At 36.4% G+C, this 19,009-nt stretch overlaps 1 protein-coding gene across 1 annotated transcript in view; it reads left to right on the forward strand.

Moving 5' to 3' along the window:
• The first annotated feature begins 12,497 nt into the window (after positions 1-12,497).
• The window catches only part of LOC106464400 (large neutral amino acids transporter small subunit 2-like), an 11,678-nt gene continuing 5,166 nt past the window's right edge, over positions 12,498-19,009 (forward strand). Inside the window, exons 1-7 of the mRNA XM_022392096.1 lie at positions 12,498-12,516; positions 12,630-12,674; positions 13,605-13,728; positions 15,014-15,117; positions 16,161-16,257; positions 16,788-16,937; positions 18,783-18,867. Coding sequence (XP_022247804.1) covers positions 12,515-12,516; positions 12,630-12,674; positions 13,605-13,728; positions 15,014-15,117; positions 16,161-16,257; positions 16,788-16,937; positions 18,783-18,867 — 607 coding nt within the window. The 5' untranslated portion in view covers positions 12,498-12,514. The remainder of the gene's footprint in view (positions 12,517-12,629; positions 12,675-13,604; positions 13,729-15,013; positions 15,118-16,160; positions 16,258-16,787; positions 16,938-18,782; positions 18,868-19,009) is intronic.

Consider the following 19,009-nt stretch of genomic DNA (forward strand, 5'->3'; position numbering starts at 1 on the left):
AACACATCACACGTAGTGTATTGTAATAAACACAATACGTTATATGTAGTAATAAACACATCACACGTAGTGTATTGTAATAAATACAACACGCTATATGTAGTAATAAACACATCACATGTATTATATTGTAATATATACAATACGTGGTATATTTTGTAATAAAAACAACACATGTAGTATATTGTAATATATACAACACGTGTTATATATTGTAATAAACAATATATAACAGACACTGGATATGTATGTAGTTTCTATCTATTTTTTATTTATTTCAGTTGAATTTAAACCCGACTACTCTACTAATGTAGCTGGCTGGTTAACTCACTAGCAGTTGCTAGTAAAGCACTTTTTAACAACTCCAACTACCACATTATTCCTCTCTCACAAACAAGGTCGGTCCTCGAGTCTTATTGAAGGCTCGTGAGATGACCACTAGTCGGGCGCCAGTTTTCCTGGCAACCTGTTTTTTTTGTTTTTTTCACAGCTCTCGAAACCTCCTACGCGCAAAATAAGTGCTCTACCAACTGACATAAAGGTTCAACCCACACATTAGCAATTTCTAATTAGGCTTAACAACTTGAAGTACAACATGTGAGATTTAAACATTTCTCTGTTCTCTACTTTCTTCTGTGCTCATGGTGATCTAATTAGATATTACCAAACTTTATGTGTGTGTTATTAATCAATTCCAATCATCGTAAACGTCAAGCCAAACAGATACAATAGGGGTCGTGTTAAAATACTGTGCAGTACAATCAGTGCTAGTGAACAGAAGCTGAATCATTCAATTTTATAATATCATCGTTTACATAAGTACAATAATACTAATTACTTTAACCGTGTCTTCTTCTTCTTTTTTATTTTAGCGGTATTATACATTTTGGTTTACATAGAACCAGGCTGTGCTAAAAGAAGAAATCACACGTGGTTTAAACACAGTATTAACTCCAGAAACACTAAATACCTATTAAACTTTTGTATCATTATAGAATACAATGTGCGCGAGAGAGGAACGTGGACGCGTGGTTTCTTCCTGTTTACTTGTAACCTCTTGAACAGAAAAAGCAATAATAACGAAGAAGCCATATATATATATATGGTTGCTATGGTAAAACACGCGCGTTACTTGTATTTCATATTCCAGCAAAACATAATCAGTGTAGTGTAAAAATTCGATGAGAGACGTATAGCCTGTTTGTTTCCTTGTTACACACGAAGCTATCCATGTTGTGCCAACCAATGATATTGAAACCTGATTTTTAACGTTGTAAGCGCGCAGAATTTTCGCTGAGCTATCGGGAGGTAGGGGCACATCAAACTTACCACTCTGTATGGTGAGTTACAGAGATTTTGGTATCACCAAAAAAAAAAAACAAATGTTAAACCTTGGAAATCGAAATACTGACCGATGAGAAGGTAGCAAAATGTAACGTTCTCCAAACGATTCTTGACAGTATATTCAGTTTTTTGTACTAAATTGTTTTATTTAATGAAGTTTAACTAAGCCTTATCTCCGGTATAAAAAAAATATCTGCGTTAAGTTATTTTGTTTGAGGGAATATAAAAATTCAATATGTGTTTGAGAAAATTCACTGATAAGAAAATAAGTTAGTGAAAGAGGTGTCTCCATGTTTCTCCGCCAGGGGGATACGTCTCCCCCGTTGTAATCAATTAACTGTGATCAGGAACTGTGAGGATAGGGCGGGAAACGCTACAAAAGACAGGATATTAATACGTTTATCTTCTGTCTATAAAATATCTACACAGGATATCATACAGAAACAGGAAGAGCTAAAAATGAAATAAATGCTGTTTTGGCACTCGGTCTTATTATGACTTTTATATACTCAAATATACATTATTTTATTAACTGCCCAAATCAAATCTAAAATCATAAAATAGTCAAAGATCTTAATGGTGTATTTAAGTGTTTTACACCCACAAAAAAGAAACCTATCATTCTATAGGTATTTGAAGAACTTGTAACACTTCGCTACAATTTAATTCCTCGTATTGTTAGCCTACATTGGGCAGCTGGTACTTGTTGTTAAACGAATGTTTAAACAACCCTATTTAGTCAAATATTTTAGTGTTAACAACACGGGTTAAGTAACAGAGTATAAATAATATTGTACAATTTGATCATATTTCATGTCAGGCAACAATAAAAATCATTATGATGTGAATACGTTTTTTTTTTCAAGATGGCGAAGCATATTTATAATCGCTTAGTTATCGAAAAGAGAATGTAGTGTTTGAACATACAGTAAGCCTAACGTTTATTATGAACATACAGTAAGCCTAACGTTTATTATGAACATACAGTAAGCCTAATACCGTTTTCTTATAGCGCTTATTAAGTAATCGTTTTCACTATTTCCCGCCGTAGTCATTAACAATAGTATACTTTCAACAATATATCGATACAAGTTTGTTTTTTTAGTATCCCCGCGTCTACCCAATGTTGAATTCTGTTACATGTTTCTAGTCTTTTCTTATCTCAATCGTTCTATTCCCCCCCCCCCCACCATAATCAACGTTTGCCCTATTTTCATGTTAATTAAAATTTGCTTAATTCGATTCGTTTTTGGGGTTGAGAATAAAAAAAAAGATTCCTAGTCATAAGTCAAACAAAAAAGTTAGTCTAATTATTAATAAACAAAATTCATAACTACATTCTAATTATAACTAGTTTTCATTCTACGTTTCGGTTGCTAAGCGATTTTCCTGACAAGAACTATTTCTATGTACTTAGCAGCCGGGATTCGATCCCGGGTCTGGGAGTCGAGGGGTTATCAAATAAATACTTGAACGTTGGCCGACTTCTATAGGTGGATATAGAAGGTTTATTTTATCAATGTTTTCCTAGTGAGTGTTGTTCATATCTCATTTGTTTAGTAACACTTCGTTTTGTTGTATGTCGTTCAGTGGTATGGTGGACTATTGAAGATTGGTTGGTGTTACAGTGCTTTGTATTACCGTTGTATTTAGTGTATCTATACATACAGTACTTTGTATTACCGTTGTATTTAGTGTATCTATACATACAGTACTTTGTATTACCGTTGTATTTAGTGTATATATACATACAGTACTTTGTATTATCGTTGTATTTAGTGTATATATACATACAGTACTTTGTATTATCGTTGTATTTAGTGTATATATACATACAGTACTTTGTATTACCGTTGTATTTAGTGTATATAGATATATATATATATACATACAGTACTTTGTAATATCAGTGTATTTAGTGTATATATGTTTAATCTTCCTGAAATTGTGTTACGTCATTGCTGTCGTAATTAATAAATCAAAGACGATTCGCTGGCTGCTCCACAATTAGAACTTTATTCCAAATTTCAGCCATATCATTTTCAGTTCAGGCCCGCTCTCTGCTAATTGCTCTGAAAAGCAGTCCCCCTTTATTTTATATTTGGGTGAACATAGTTCAGTTTCTGGAGGACGGCGAGACAGTTTTTCTGGAGTCATGGTGGTTTTTATTTGTCAAATGTCTTTGATTTAAAAGGTATTCCACATCAACTACACCACTGCCCTCTATAAATCTTCGCTGCCCTTACAGGCTGATTTTCGAAGTCTCTCTGAGTCGGTGAGTAATTCCTACTTTTCTTGTTAATAAAGAGATCTCACATTTGAACAGTGGGTTTTCTTTTTAAAACTGTTCCGTTGTCCGACGTCAATTCTTATAGGATTTTTTTTTAAATACTGAAGGCAGCGTATAGGGGGCCAAAGCCATGGCTTATGCATATTCCCACTAGTCCAACGCCAGCCTTTTCCGGGGGATGGGCTGAGGTGAGCTAGACAGAATATTGGGGTGCTTTGCCAACAAGATGTGTAGATCACCAGCATGTTGGACACGCTGTTTAGCCCCCCTCCCTTTTCTTCCCACGTTTCCTATCAGCTCACAAACTAAACATTGGGGCTGTATTTTCTGTTGTAGTCGTGTTTTTGACGGATGAAAATGTTTTCCATCACTTTTGGGCAATAGGTGTCACAAAGTTGTTTTGTGATTTTGACGTTATTTTCGTCTGTAATAGATGCTGCCTCCCTTGCCATGATTACATCGCTAATCAAAGCATCCCAATATCTACGTCAGTTGGCAACAAGGCCTTACATCACCAAAATGGCGTCAGTCGCGTTGATTTCTGGATTTTTCTGAGAGTACTCTAAGCCAGTCCTGTTGTAAATCATTGAGTGATGAAGTTTTGAATTTTGCTGTTATTTCTTTCCGCCAGCCCATTTGTAATTCGTCGTTTTGTGTACAACTAAGGAACCGTGAAACGCCCCCAGTGGCACAGCGGCATGTCTGCGGACTTATACTGCTAGAAACCGGGTTTCGATACCCGTGGTGGGCAGAGCACAGATAGCCCTTTGTGTAGCTTTGTGATTAATAATAAACAACAACCGTGAAACATGATTAACGACCTTGAAGTGTTGGTCGCTAATTCTGATAACTGGTCATCTGTGATGTCAACGTCAGCCACATCTAATGTCGTTTCTGTCCTACAGATGTGGCTTCCAAATAATCTACAACCACGTGTCCCTCACCAAACTACAAATATCAACAACGATTTGTTGCTGTGGGTCCTTCTGTACTTGCAAAGGGTGTCGCCAAGGGGCGCTTTTAACAAAAGATGTACAATACTTTTGATGACAAACACTACTATTTACATAAGCTGTAGTCATTGCCTGGTCGCCAATATATAAAAACTCGTATTTTGTCCACGATTAACGTAAATAATTTCAACATTCATGGAGATTCTCAGGACTGTTTGTTTGTGAAAGTTACCAAATAATCATCAGTCCGTTACATTTTATCCAAAACTGAGACAAATGATATTCGTGGAGGGTCACCAGTAGGTCAGCGGAAAATTCGGGGTTCGCTTGCCCGTGGTAGACAGGTAGCAGATACCTTATTAAGTAGCTTTCATGTAACCAGTTTGCTAACATCACTGAAAAATACTGTTTTATATAGAAAATAAATACCGTTTTCATGTAACCAGTTTACTAATATCACTGACAAATACTGTTTTATATAGAAAATAAATACCGTTTTCATGTAACCAGTTTACTAATATCACTGACAAATACTGTTTTATATAGAAAATAAAGACCGTTTTCATGTAACCAGTTTACTAACATCACTGAAATAATACTGTTTTATATAGAAAATAAATAACCAGTTTACTAACATCACTGAAATAATACTGTTTTATATAGAAAATAAAGATCGTTTTCATGTAACCAGTCTACTAACATCACTGACAAAATACTGTTTTATATAGAAAATAAAGACCGTTTTCATGTAACCAGTTTACTAACATCACTGAAATAATACTGTTTTATATAGAAAATAAAGACCGTTTTCATGTAACCAGTTTACTAACATCACTGAAATAATACTGTTTTATATAGAAAATAAAGACCGTTTTAGTATTATTTCAGTGATGTTAGTAAACTGGTTACATGGCATTTATATAGGAAAGAAATATTGGATTCCTGGAACAAGTTTACTGGAAAGTATTGTTTTCTACAGAAGAAAATTCCCTATTTTCATAACAAAATGAAGGAAACCTGTTAGTTGGTAATTTTTCCAAACTAATACTCTAACTTCTTTAGACACAAAAGCAGTTGTAGGCCTGACTGCGCGTAACCAGCAAAGCTATTAAGAAGTAATCATAGATCATTGTTACTGACCTCTTTTTTTGTATCTGGTAATACTGAAAAATAGTGCCTTTGGTGCTCGTCACGCTAGCCATCTATCGATTTTCGAAAAGCCTAGGAGAAAACGTATAAAATGTCGTCTGCCTTTATCCTAAGACTGACGACGTTATTTTAACTTCTGTAAAAAACACACATTCGTATTCCACTGTTAATTAAACTGTTAGATAAAGATAAACAAAATTTTACATTAAAAAGGTAAAATCAATACGTATCAGTACGTATATCCCGACGTTATAAGCTTACATCATTATATGACACACACAATTGAGAATATTATCCATCAAACAGGGGAAGTTATGGAAGTCATGTTTTATTTTCTCTAGCGAATCATGGCGTGGCGTATGGGGTCTTGCCTGAAGCCTAAAATTGAGTGAAATAAAAGCTGTTCTACCAATAAAAAATAATAGAAATATTTGACTTTTGAGGCATCCTGACAGAAACACACTGATACATATTTTATATATTTTTATTTAAAAATGTGTTTTTTAATAAAACAACAAAAAATTCTGCACAGACAAACATCATACAACAACACCACGATAATTATGTTTGAGCATCATTAATTAAAGGCTGAGAGGGGAATCTCCTGGTGTGTCGGCGTTAGTCTGTTTTTGGATGAAACGAAAATGGGTAAAATAGATCTCATTTATAATCCAAGAAATATATGAAATCTACTTTAGGTCGAATTTACTCACACACAGCTGATACCAAGTTAGGCTTAACTGTCTCTTTTTGCCACTATTTTATCCACATTTGACTTACTTTTCCCATATACAGCAGATTCTGAGTTAGGCTTAACTTACCCATACACAGTTGAACTACGCCTGTGGTGATAATAGTTCCCAAAGCCAAAAGTTTTCCATAAGTGAACAAATCCTGGACCGTAGTGGCCCATTTAACATCCCAACAGTTCACAAACGTTAACAAACCTGAATAGTACAAAATGTTTGTTTAAATAATATACCAACAATTCAAAAAATTCAAAAACCTGAAGAAAACACAACATTTGTTTATAATTAGACATTTTTTACCAGAAACGAATTATAGCTTGACAATTTCTTAACATTTTGGAATTAATATTTTCAAATAATGACCCAAGAGAAAGTTAAGCCTAGCTTGATATCAGCTGTGTATGGGTAATTCAAACTTAACGTGGATTAAATAGTTATCCAAGAGACAGTTAAGCCTAACTTGATATTTAAGTTCAAAAATAAAAACTGAAAAAAAAAATTTTTACAACTAGTTATTGTATTTATCATTATATATTAAAGGGTACGACAAAAAAGTTTTTATCTTGCAAGTGAGGAAACTAACCTTTCTAAATTAACTTGATTTGTAAAATTTGGATTCGTATCCTAATATGTTTTAAACTGTATGTATGTAAAAAAGTTAATACAACTGTTAAAGAGACTACCTAACATTTACCTATTCGACTTTTCATTACAGTTGTTGTTTCTGTATTAGCTGATCAATTATCTTAACGACAACCAGAGAAACCCAATATATGTATTATGATTAATAATTACCATATTTTCTATCCTCCTCCCAAACCTTTTACATCTTCTGTTGTTATTTTTTCTCTTTCTGCAAGTATTACCTATCATTTATTAATTGTTAATTCTTTCGAAAACATACTTTGTTTAATAAATATGCAATTAACCATAAAAATGATAAAAAAAACAATGAAGAGGACTAGAATGAAGAATCATTGAACGAAAAACTACGCGTAGAAAAGTTCAAATACTATTGATTTCAGATCAGAGTTGTGGAGCTCGTAATGCTGGCGTCAGAGAATGACGTATTTAGAAAACGTGTGTGTGTGTGTGTCCAATGGGAGGACTTTGTTCTATAAATATAACACGCTGACGTCAAAAGCTACAAACATTAGCTGGTCGTGCGTGCAGAAGTTTTTGAATTACGTGAAACTTAAAAAGATCCACAGTTTCACTTGGGGGTGGGTGATGAAATTAAGAACAAATATTAAAAGGCCTAATAACAAGTATTGACTTAGTGTTACTAAATGGGTCCACATGGACCTCATGTGCTTTTTAAACAAATTGGTCATTCTTACGGAAACTGACCTGTTACAGTTTTAATATGATTAAGTTTCATTATATTGTTACCAATATTTTCATAATTATAGTAATTAAGTTAGGCTTAACTGTCTCTTGGATAACTATTTAATCCACGTTAAGTTTGAATTACCCATAAACTACTGATATCAAGCTAGGCTTAACTATATCTTGAGTCATTATTTGATCCACTTTAGGTTGAATTTACTCACACACAGCTGATACCAAAAAAAGAAGGTCAAATCATTCATATTAAAAAGGATACAAGCAGTACCAGTAAGACTGATTACAATATTTGGGGGAATTTTTTGTGTGACTATTATATTATTATGAACTTTGATAACGAAGTATTGGACCTAAAAAACAATTTGGTGCATAAACAGTTTCGAAATATGCGAACAATCCGGAATAGAAAGACAACGCTATTTTTGTGACGTCCGTCTCAGATCCGTTGAAATTAAAGTGTTCGTAATGTCCTGCAATAAGAATATAAGAGACAGTTGTTGATAGGTCATCATCTTTAAATACAGCAAACTACGTGTACTACATGTTTGAGATAAATATATATGACATATACAAGTTACAGTAACTAAATATTGATACGAACAGAACTAACGCCACAAAACAAAACAAAACAAAAATAATGGCTGGTGAGTATTCGGAATACCTTAGAATACTGACCACTAGAACTTGGTGACCCACTGATCAATACTGACCACTAGAACATGGTGACCCATTGATCAATACTGACCACTAGAACATGGTGACCACTGATCAATACTGACCACTAAAACATGGTGACCCACTGATTAATACTGACCACTAGAACTTGGTGACCACTGATCAATACTGACCACTAGAACTTGGTGACCCACTGATCAATACTGACCACTAGAACATGGTGACCCATTGATCAATACTGACCACTAGAACATGGTGACCACTGATCAATACTAACCACTAGAACTTGGTGACCCACTGATCAATACTGACCACTAGAACTTGGTGACCTACTGCCCAGTACAGACTACTAGAACATGGTGGCCTACTGCCCAGTACTGACCACTAGAACATGGCGACCCGCTGACCAGTACAGTACTTACAAAAAGATAAAGCCATCAGGTTTGGTGAAACCAAGCACAAGATGAAGCTGTAACTTATGGACACGTGAAACCAAATAGAAAAAAAAGCGAAACCATGAATTCACGTGAAACCAAAAACCAGAACGTGAAATATGAAAAATCGGTTTTTAGATCCAGTGATCATCAGATAACTGTATATAGACCCGAAGAAACGTATATACATTCAGTGTTAAATTATTAATGTTCATGTTTACTCATAACTGAAACGTAAGGTGCCAACTGAATGTCATCTTCTGTGTTAAATCATACAAAGAGGTGATCCTATGCATCTTTTTATATCCGCCAGGGGGCTGACGTGGCTCGAGTGTTCCCTCTCTCTTTCTCCAACTGTCTCTGTCAGCCAGACAATTGGCGCCTCCTGTGAGGTAAATTGAAGTGATCGTCTTTCTTAATTTAAAAGGTTGAAAATTCTCAGCTCAACGTTGATGGGAAAATTGAACGAACTCTGTGAATAGAAACGCTCGGTTTCTTTCTTCTCCCCCCCTATAGGAAATAACGATGTAATTTCACCATAACAACGGAGAGCAAGACAAAATAATCACGCAATCAAATCCTAAAAATGAAATGTTGTTGTTTTTTTCTCTCACTGCTGCTGTCTGTGTTTGTTGTTATACGTTTTAATCTCTATGTAGTGGTAATTATTAGTTGGTTGCTAGCCGAGGGTTTTTTCCGAAACGTTTTTAGTTTGAGGTCCCCTAAACCTTTAGACACCCTGGCTTGAGAACTCCCCCCCCCTACACATACACACTAAATGGTGTAATAGAAATTTTAAAGAATAGCCGCTCTGTGATATCTTAACTTCATTGTAATTTGTTCCTTGAAAAGAAAAAAAAAACACGAACAACATCGTGTGGTCATATTTATTGCTGAGGCCGTCTTGTGGACCCCACTTTGGGAAAGCTGACCCCCTCCCTTCGATGTTATTACGTATATATGGACCTGGAAATTCTAACTCGAGATATTCGCTTAAAAAAAATCCAACGTGGCTCCTACTTTCTCCCCGCACCCACCTCAGAGGTAAGTTTGAAGGCTTATAACGCCAAAAACCGAGTTTCGATACCCGTGGTTGGCACAGCACAGGTAGCCTATTGTGTAGCTTTGCGTTTAACAACAAACGTACCTACTTTCTCCTAACCCTAAACTAAACTAGATGTACTTGCGCAGGGTCCCCGAAAGTGTTCTGTTTCAAGAGTAAGTAAAACCAAAATTAAGAGTAACAAATATTTTTATTTCTTGCTTTTGAAGTTCGTATGTCATGCTGTGTTGTAGCCTACAGAGTGCATAATTATTCCCATGATTCATGCCATGCGTACGTTTTACTGACGTCACGACAGTACAAATTACAACGTTAAGCGTCCGTTATGTGACGTCATATTAGTATCTACTAACTGACTGACAGACAACACGCTACTGGTGCGAATGGTTAAATCAGGTAACCCCTACAGGCGGCCTTTGGATCCCTTTCTGGGAAAATAATAAACAAAAACAACAATCTCACGTCCAGTATTCCTTCACAACCCCCACCCCCACCCCACCCCTTGAGAAAGTGTGTACACCTTCAGCACCTGATATCTTTTTTACCTTTCCTTTCTTTTATTCTTTTTTTTATACACGTGAAACATTTAAATTTCTTTATTTCGAATTGTTCGTTTTTTATTCCATTGGATGAAGTCAACACATTCATAATTTCACCTTTTCTCGGTCACCGTTAGCTAAGCTTCATACATTACAAACACACTTTCGTTTCTATTCCTTATCCCGTCTCTTCAGTTAATATTAACACAGTTATCTCGGGTTTTCCGGATAGGATAAACTTTAAAGAACGTTGGATAAATGGAAAACACAACCTCCATTCGAAACGGCACGTGTCTCGAGAGCAAGCAGCGTAGCAACAACTTATTGGAAGTATATGTAGCACGCATAGCGTATCCTTGGGCAATTAAATATCTTAGGTACGCGTATATTAACGGAGGCGATTGTGTAAAAGATTGTAAATTACGTTTTTTGTTGAGAATATTCTCGCAAAGCTACACAAGAGTTACCTGCACCGGTTGTTCGTAACCTTGAACTGACTGATTAAAGAGGAGGCAAGCCAGTCAAGAGGAACCATCGCCAAATGTTTGCCTACTCTAATCGAATAGTGGAACATGACTGTCACTCCTGTAACGTACCCACGATACCGCCAAATGTTTGTCTACTCTAATCGAATAGTGGAACATGACTGTCACTCCTGTAACGTACCCACGATACCGCCAAATGTTTGTCTACTGTATTCGAATAGTGGAATATGACTGTCACTCCTGTAACGTACCCACGATACCGCCAAATGTTTGTCTACTGTATTCGAATAGTGGAATATGACTGTCACTCCTATAACGTACCCACGAACCCCCAAATGTTTGTCTACTCTATCGGAATATGACTGTCACTCCTATAACGCACCCCCCCCCCCTTTTTTGTCATCGGGATGCGAACCATGAACTATTGGAGCCAGAGTCTAGCATGTAAACTACTAAGCCACAGAACGGAAGGATAAGGGTTAAAACAACGGTTACGGCTCGTTTTAGTTTTATTAAGACGTTTTATTTCAATATTTGATAAGAGGGTGAGCAACATGTAGGTTTACATGTTTTGAAGTCATATACATCCTCCTCGAGCAAAGTGTGTAACACTTCCTGATGGTTGGACACTCGACTCACAGACTGCAGGTCGCTGGTTCGAATCCCGTCACCGAACATGTTTGCCCTTGCAGCCGTGGGGGCGTCTAACGTGACGTCAATTCGACTATTCGTTGAAAAAAAAAATAAAGAAGCCCAAGAGTTGGCGGTGGGTAGTGTTGACTAGTTTCCTTCCCTCTAGTTTATTACTTCAAAATTAGGGACAATTAGCTTTGTACGAAATTGGATAAAACAAACAAATTCTTGTATATTCTGACTGAAATGCTACCGGGTAATATCCTGGTTCTCTTGCGTCATTTCTGTCATTTGGTTTCGTTGTAACGTGAATAAACGTAGACAGTTACTGTGGTCTGCTGCATGCCACGAGAGAGACGAAACCGCCTTTCACGTCAAAGCAAATTTCTCCAAACTTCTGCGTTGGACGTAACAGCGAGGGGCGTCCACTTGGGAGCTAGTGAAAGCAATATCCTGTAAATAACGATCTCTTCGCGCTCTTAGCTCGTGGCTCTGACGTCATGAGAACGTAACATTGTAATATCTGCTGGTGACTTAAATATCTGGAGGGTATCATTCTTAATGGAAGGTTTACGGCTAGTAATTAGAAAATCTAATTACGCTGCTTAAATGCACGTGCTTGTCAGTCTTCATTTATAAATGAAAAATTCCCGGTGACTCAGCAGTTCAAGTTGTATTTATCTCGGCGATCCGTTAGTAACAACGTATAAAAAAGATAACAATAACAACAATACCAATTGACGCAGTGAGACCAGAATCAGACGAACGTAGGCTTTACTTACAAACAATAACTCCAACACGCTTTATTATACAGCGTTTGAAAATGTTAGATATATACAAATAATGAATTAACATGTTAGTATTGGAATTACCAATAATAGTCTTCCTAATAGGATTTATGAATACAGACGAACTATTTCAAAGGAAACCTGTATGCCTAACTTATACTTGAATTATTTGTTTTTCAGGAATTATTTGAATTTCGTTATCGAAGAACTGAAGGATCCTCACAGGTAATATTTGAAATCAAGTTTTAACTAGTGCAGACGTAACTTATCTAAATCTTACTAGTGTAGACATAACGTACCTAAATTACTAGTGTAAACGTAACCTATCTAAAAGCTATTAGTGTAGACATAACTTATCTAAAAGTTACTAGTGTAGACGTAACCTATCTAAAAGCTATTAGTGTAGACATAACGTACCTAAAATTACTAGTGTAGACGTAACCTATCTAAAAGGTATTAGTGTAGACGTAACTTATCTTAAAGCTATTAGTGTAGACGTAACCTATCTTAAAGCTATTAGTGTAGACGTAACCTATCTAAAAATTACTGGTGTAGACGTAACCCGTCTAAAATTTACTAGTGTAGACGTAACCTATCAAAAAGTTACTAATGTAAACGTAACCTATCTAAAAATTACTAGTGTAGACGTAACCTATGAAAAAAATTACCAATGTAAACGTAACCTATCTTAAAGCTATTATTGTAGACATAACGTACCTAAAAGTATCTAGAGTAGACGTAACCTATCTAAAGATCTGTGGTGTAGACGTAACCTATCTATAGATTTGTGGTGTAGAATTGATCTAACTAACAATCACAAAGATCTATAAAATGTAATGTTTGGCTATATATATATAGGATGTTGGACTTCTAGTATGGCTTGTCCTTTTCTGTACGTACATATGTCTCCTTTGTAAATAAAACCAATACTCATGTCACGGGAAATATTTCTTCATCGCTCTCACAACAGTTAATAAGAATATATTTATGATTTTAAGTTAATAAGGAGTTTCCGGTTGGCAAGTCCTTAAAGAAACTTACTTATTGGCCACTCTCGATTGCTTTGAGTAAAGACAGTGAAATCAAACCGCGTTCTTCACTTGCCAGCTATTTATATTCTAATACTTTGTCTATTTATTTATTTATTTGTTTTAGAAATCTGCCCAGAGCCATCTTCATCTCGTGCGTTTTGGTGACAGTTGTGTACGCCCTAACCATCGTCGCTTTCCACACAACGCTATCAGTACAAGAAGTCTTGGGAGCAGAGGCAGTGGCCGTGGCAAGTAGATAGATAGATAGAAATAGGGATAGAGAGATAAATCAATTTGCTGATTGATAGATGAATTGAAAGTACGAAATATAGATGAATAAAAAAACAGAAGGAAACATTTGATTTCTGATATAAAAATTGTTAAGCCTTTCGTCTAGTCGTATTCTCGGAGATTTTTTTTTTTTATAATTTCAAGTCGAAGTTTGCGCAAACAGATTGACGACGTTTAGTTCGCGAAAACCCACCAATGAAAATGAAAGGATTTAGCTATTTCATAATACTTCCCTACCCCTGTAAAACTCGCTTTTCCGTCGAGTAGTGGAGTGCAACCAAAAAGTCATCATTTTCGGCTGGTGATCTGCTGCCGTCTTGAAGGATTGATTGCCTCTGTTGGCCGGAGTCGAGATTTTATCTCGGGTCGTCTGGTTATAAAGGTTGGATTGTTACCGCTCGTCAGGGTTTTCTCCCATTGGGGTTAATCATTTGAAGGGATCGAAGAAAGATGGTTGAGGTTTTGCTGACTTTTGTGGTAGTTTAATGAAATGTTATCGGTTGCTTCGTTTGTTTTGAATTTTGCGCAAAGCTACACGAGGGCTATCTGCGCTAGCCGTCCATAATTTAGCAGTATAAGACTAGAGGGAAGGCAGTTAGTCATCACCACCCACCGCCAACTCTTGGGCTAATCTCTTACCAACGAATAGTGGGATTGACCGTCACATTATAACGCCCCCACGGCGGAAACGACGAGCATGATCGGGGGGATTCGAACCCGCGACCCTCAGATTGCGAGTCGGTTGGATGGCTTTAGAAGTTTGTTATCTTTCTGTGCTCCATATCACATTGTTTCAACAGATTCGCAGGCAACAACTGCAGGCAACAACTTAACATATGAACTAAATAGTAGGTAGTTGTAATATTTCAAAAAATAACTAATTAGAAATTACACTGAGATGTTCTGTAATGGTTGCTAGACAGGACAAATAAACTGTGTTCTGTTCTTTAAATATCTTATTCTCTTTACCGACAAACTCTCGTATAATCTCGTATAATATGCAATCTGGAAATAAAAACCTTTGAAATTTTGTCATTAATCGTAAAAGAATAATTTCTAATTTTTGGAAGCGGCTAATTATGATATAGGAATTGGTGATCGTAGAGACTCCAGATCATGTACTGAAAATACAAACAATTTTTTTTTTAAGCGTTCTGTTTGTATTTATGCTTCCCGACAAACTCTCGTATAATCTCGTATAATATTAACCATATATATAAATATTATAATTTTTTCCTTCAGATATTCGCCGAACGTATATATGGGGTTATGGCATGGATCGTCCCCGTGTTCGTGGCGATGTCAACGTTTGGCGGCGTGAACGGAATCCTGTTTACTTCTTCTAGGTGCGTAAGAACTATCATTCTCTACGCTGTTCATGGCGGGGAACTGAACCCCCGAATTTTAGCGTTGTAAATCCGGAAATTTGCTACTGATCCATCGGGTGGGGGGGGGGGGGCACAGAAATAAAAGAACTCGCCCCCTTCTATCGATAGTGCTCTAATAATTATCTGTTTTTCTTTGTTTGTTACTAAGCACAAAGCTATATACAATGGGATATTTGGGCTGCACTCACCACGGGTATCGAAACCCGATTTTTAACTTCGTAAGCCGAGAGACTTACCTCTGACCCGCTGAGGCAGGGAAATAATTATCTTTATTACGTCAATTAATTTTTGTTTCACCAGTAGTGGTGTCCAATAAGAATTATCAAGTAGTTTTGTGGTGTCCAATAAGAATTATCAAGTAGTTTTGTGGTGTCCAATAAGAATTATCAAGCATTTTTGTGGTGTCCAATGAGAATTATCAAGTAATTTTGTGATGTCCAATGAGAATTATCAAGTAATTTTGTGGTATCCAATAAGAATTATCAAGTAGTTTTGTGGTGTCCAATAAGAATTATCAAGTAGTTTTGTGGTGTCCAATAAGAATTATCAAGTAGTTTTGTGGTGTCCAATAAGAATTATCAAGTAGTTTTGTGGTGTCCAATAAGAATTATCAAGTAGTTTTCTTAACGATAGTGATCGTTAAAGATTCACACATTAGGTTTCATTTAAAAATTACGACTCATTTTTCCGCATTGATTGTTTATACGAATGAGACAAATCTTTTGAGCCCCATTCTCTAACACAAATACCTAAATCTTGTAAATATTACTTTTTTTAAGCGAACGCATTAATGGTTAATATAAAGTGAAAAGTCCCCCGGTATGACAGCGGTAAGTCTAGGAATTTACAATGCTAAAATCAGGGGTTCAATTCTCCTCGGTGGACACAGGAGATAGCCCAATGTGGCTTTGCTATAAGAAACAAACAAACAAACACACATAAAGTGAAAAAACGCACTCTGGTGTCGAAGAAAAATACTAATTGTTTGTATGTTTTACCAGGTTATTCTACGCCGGTGCTTCCTTTGGTCAGATGCCTCAAATCCTTGCTATGATACAGATAAAACACCTCACGCCTGCCCCTGCTGTTATTTTTGTGGTAATTAACCATTGTTTATATTTTCTTAAATTTAAAATCTTGATCTTTAAATTTATACATGCATAATGGTCGTGTTACTGAATAATGCAAAAGATATAGATCAACTTACTTGGTGATTATTTAAAGCTGTCATCATTGCGAGGGAAGGTTTTCAATGACAAATGAAAGCCTATTTGTTGACCTTCATTCTTTGAGCTGCAGGATTATAATTAAATGCAGTTTACTGATAGTATTAAGTACGGTAAAGTTTAGCCCTAACTAAACTAAAGAAAAAAAAACGTACACAAGTTACAGTGTTAATTCATTTCTTTATCGAATATAGGCTTAACTAATGTTAGGCCTAAGACAAATGAACTTATAGAATCCGGTATCTGCGATTTGAATTCTTTTATATTATTCTAGAAATCCTGTATTTAAAGAAGGGTTGCAATAGAGATACTAATTTGACCACAAATGTTCTGTGGGTCTCTGATAGTAGTAAAGTATTGATTCGATTGAAATCTAATCGAAAGTGTTTTCTACTATTTCAGACGCTGTTGTCTCTGATCTACCTCTGTTCCAGCGATATTTACGCTCTGATTAATTATGTGGGATTTGCTACGTGGGTTGCTATTGGCCTGGCAGTGGTTTGTCTTCCTTATCTGCGGTGGAAAATGCCGTGTCTAGCTCGACCAATCAAAGTAAACATCCTTATAATTCGCTAATTATGTTCTTATCAATTGTTTATCTTGATTTTTCTTGTTAATCAATCACGAATTAGTTAGAAATGTGGTCAAGCGAGCCACTAAGTTCCCCTCACCCTAGTTGCTCACGGAACTGGGTCGTTCAACCAGTGGATCACATGTGCTGTCCGTTAGGAAAGATTGCTATAACATAGCCCCGAAAAGAATAGTATTGCTGTTTCTCGCACATAATGCCACGTTTTCTCAGTTTCGGATAGGATTTAGATTTCACACGAGTTTATAAGATTTTAAGGATAAGATCCTATCTTGATAAGATATACAGTCCAGTAAATGTGGTGAAATACACTTCTCCTTTAAGAGTGCTGTGAGATAAAATATTGTTTCATTGAGTTTAAAATCGTGTCCGGTCTCTTTCTTTGCTTCAGATTAAATCGAGGTTAAGATAATTCAGGTTCTGCTCTGCAAACATTTACTGGCGAACCCTCAGTTATTCTAGATATTAGAAGGTAAATCAGTGAATCTGAGAACAGATCGTGTGCACCACTTCATTCAATTTATCTTAGCTACATACGTCTGACTCTGTAGCTTGTTTTCTTTTATTCCGTGCTTACCTGCTCTATTCCTTGATTCCATCCAGGTGAGTATAGCCACCCGTATCCTGTGTTTACCTGCCCTAAAAGTAAATCAGTGAATCTGAGAATAGATCGTGTACACCACTTCGTTCAATTTATCTTAGCTACATACGTCTGACTCTGTAGCTTGTTTTCTTTTATTCCGTGCTTACCTGCTCTATTCCTTGACCCTACTTTCCCTTCTACGTTTACTTGCTGTATTCCATGACCTAACTACCCATCTCTCATTTTCTCCTCAGTTTACCTGCTACTTCCGCCGAGCTGACTTAAGTGTGTATACCTGCTCTTTATTTTCACCCAATACAACCACCTATCTCTTATATTCTCCTGCGATTTCCTGTTGAGACCATCCAGGTGAGTATACAGCCACCCGTATCCTGTGTTTACCTGCTCTATTCCTTGACACCATCCAGGTGAGTACAGCCACCCGTATCCTGTGTTTACCTGCTCTATTCTTTGACTCCAGCGAGGTGAGTATAGCCATCCGTATCCTGTGTTTACCTGCTCTATTCCTTGATTCCATCCAGGTGAGTACAGCCACCCGTATCCTGTGTTTACCTGCTCTATTCTTTGACTCCAGCGAGGTGAGTATAGCCATCCGTATCCTGTGCTTACTTGCCGAGGAACCCTAACCTTGAAAACACTAACGACACGTGGTTGGCTGGTTTATCCTCTAGATGTACCAAAACAACGAATAGTATATAAAAGTTCGTGATTTAAATACCTGTGGTGAGGTAAGACCTTATGTGGAAAAATAATTATTGATGAAAATGAAATCACTGTTTGTCGAGAATGAGACCCCTTCCAGGACTGTAAAAACTGAAAAAATCAACCGTTTCTTAGGCTAAAAATCAGAAAAAACCACAAAACCCTACCCTTTAAAACAGTGCCCCCCCCCCCTCCGGGAAAGACCAAGGCCTGTTCAAAAATGTTTTACTGCAACAACAAAATCCAAAGAAAGAGACCTTTCAGGACAATAAAATTGAATAATATTGGAATGTGCAGTATTAGGCCTCACTCAATTTTCTAATTAATTATATATATATATATAAGAAGTAATTTAGGCTTAATTATAATTAGTAAACTGCTTATGAGTGACTGCTATTTAAATTATCATACAAAACAAGAGACGTTTACTTTCAAAACGTATCGATATTGAATGTTATTCCAAAACATTTATGTGTACTTATTGTTTTTGTGGGATTTCCAGGTGAACTTGTTTTTCCCAATAATCTACATTCTGGCAACTCTGTTCATCACCTTTGTCCCGATGATTGCTGACCCAGTTGGAACAGGTAGGTGACTCACCGGAGAAACGGTTGTGATAGACAGATTCGTATGAAGCTGATAGATAGAATTATACAATTTGTTTTGTTTTTGAATTTCGCGCAAAGCTACACGAGGGCTATCAGCGCTAGCCGTCCCTAATTTAGCAGT

The sequence above is a fragment of the Limulus polyphemus genome, unplaced genomic scaffold (genome assembly GCF_000517525.1).
Source record: "Limulus polyphemus unplaced genomic scaffold, Limulus_polyphemus-2.1.2 Scaffold1640, whole genome shotgun sequence".
Lineage (NCBI taxonomy): Eukaryota > Metazoa > Arthropoda > Merostomata > Xiphosura > Limulidae > Limulus > Limulus polyphemus.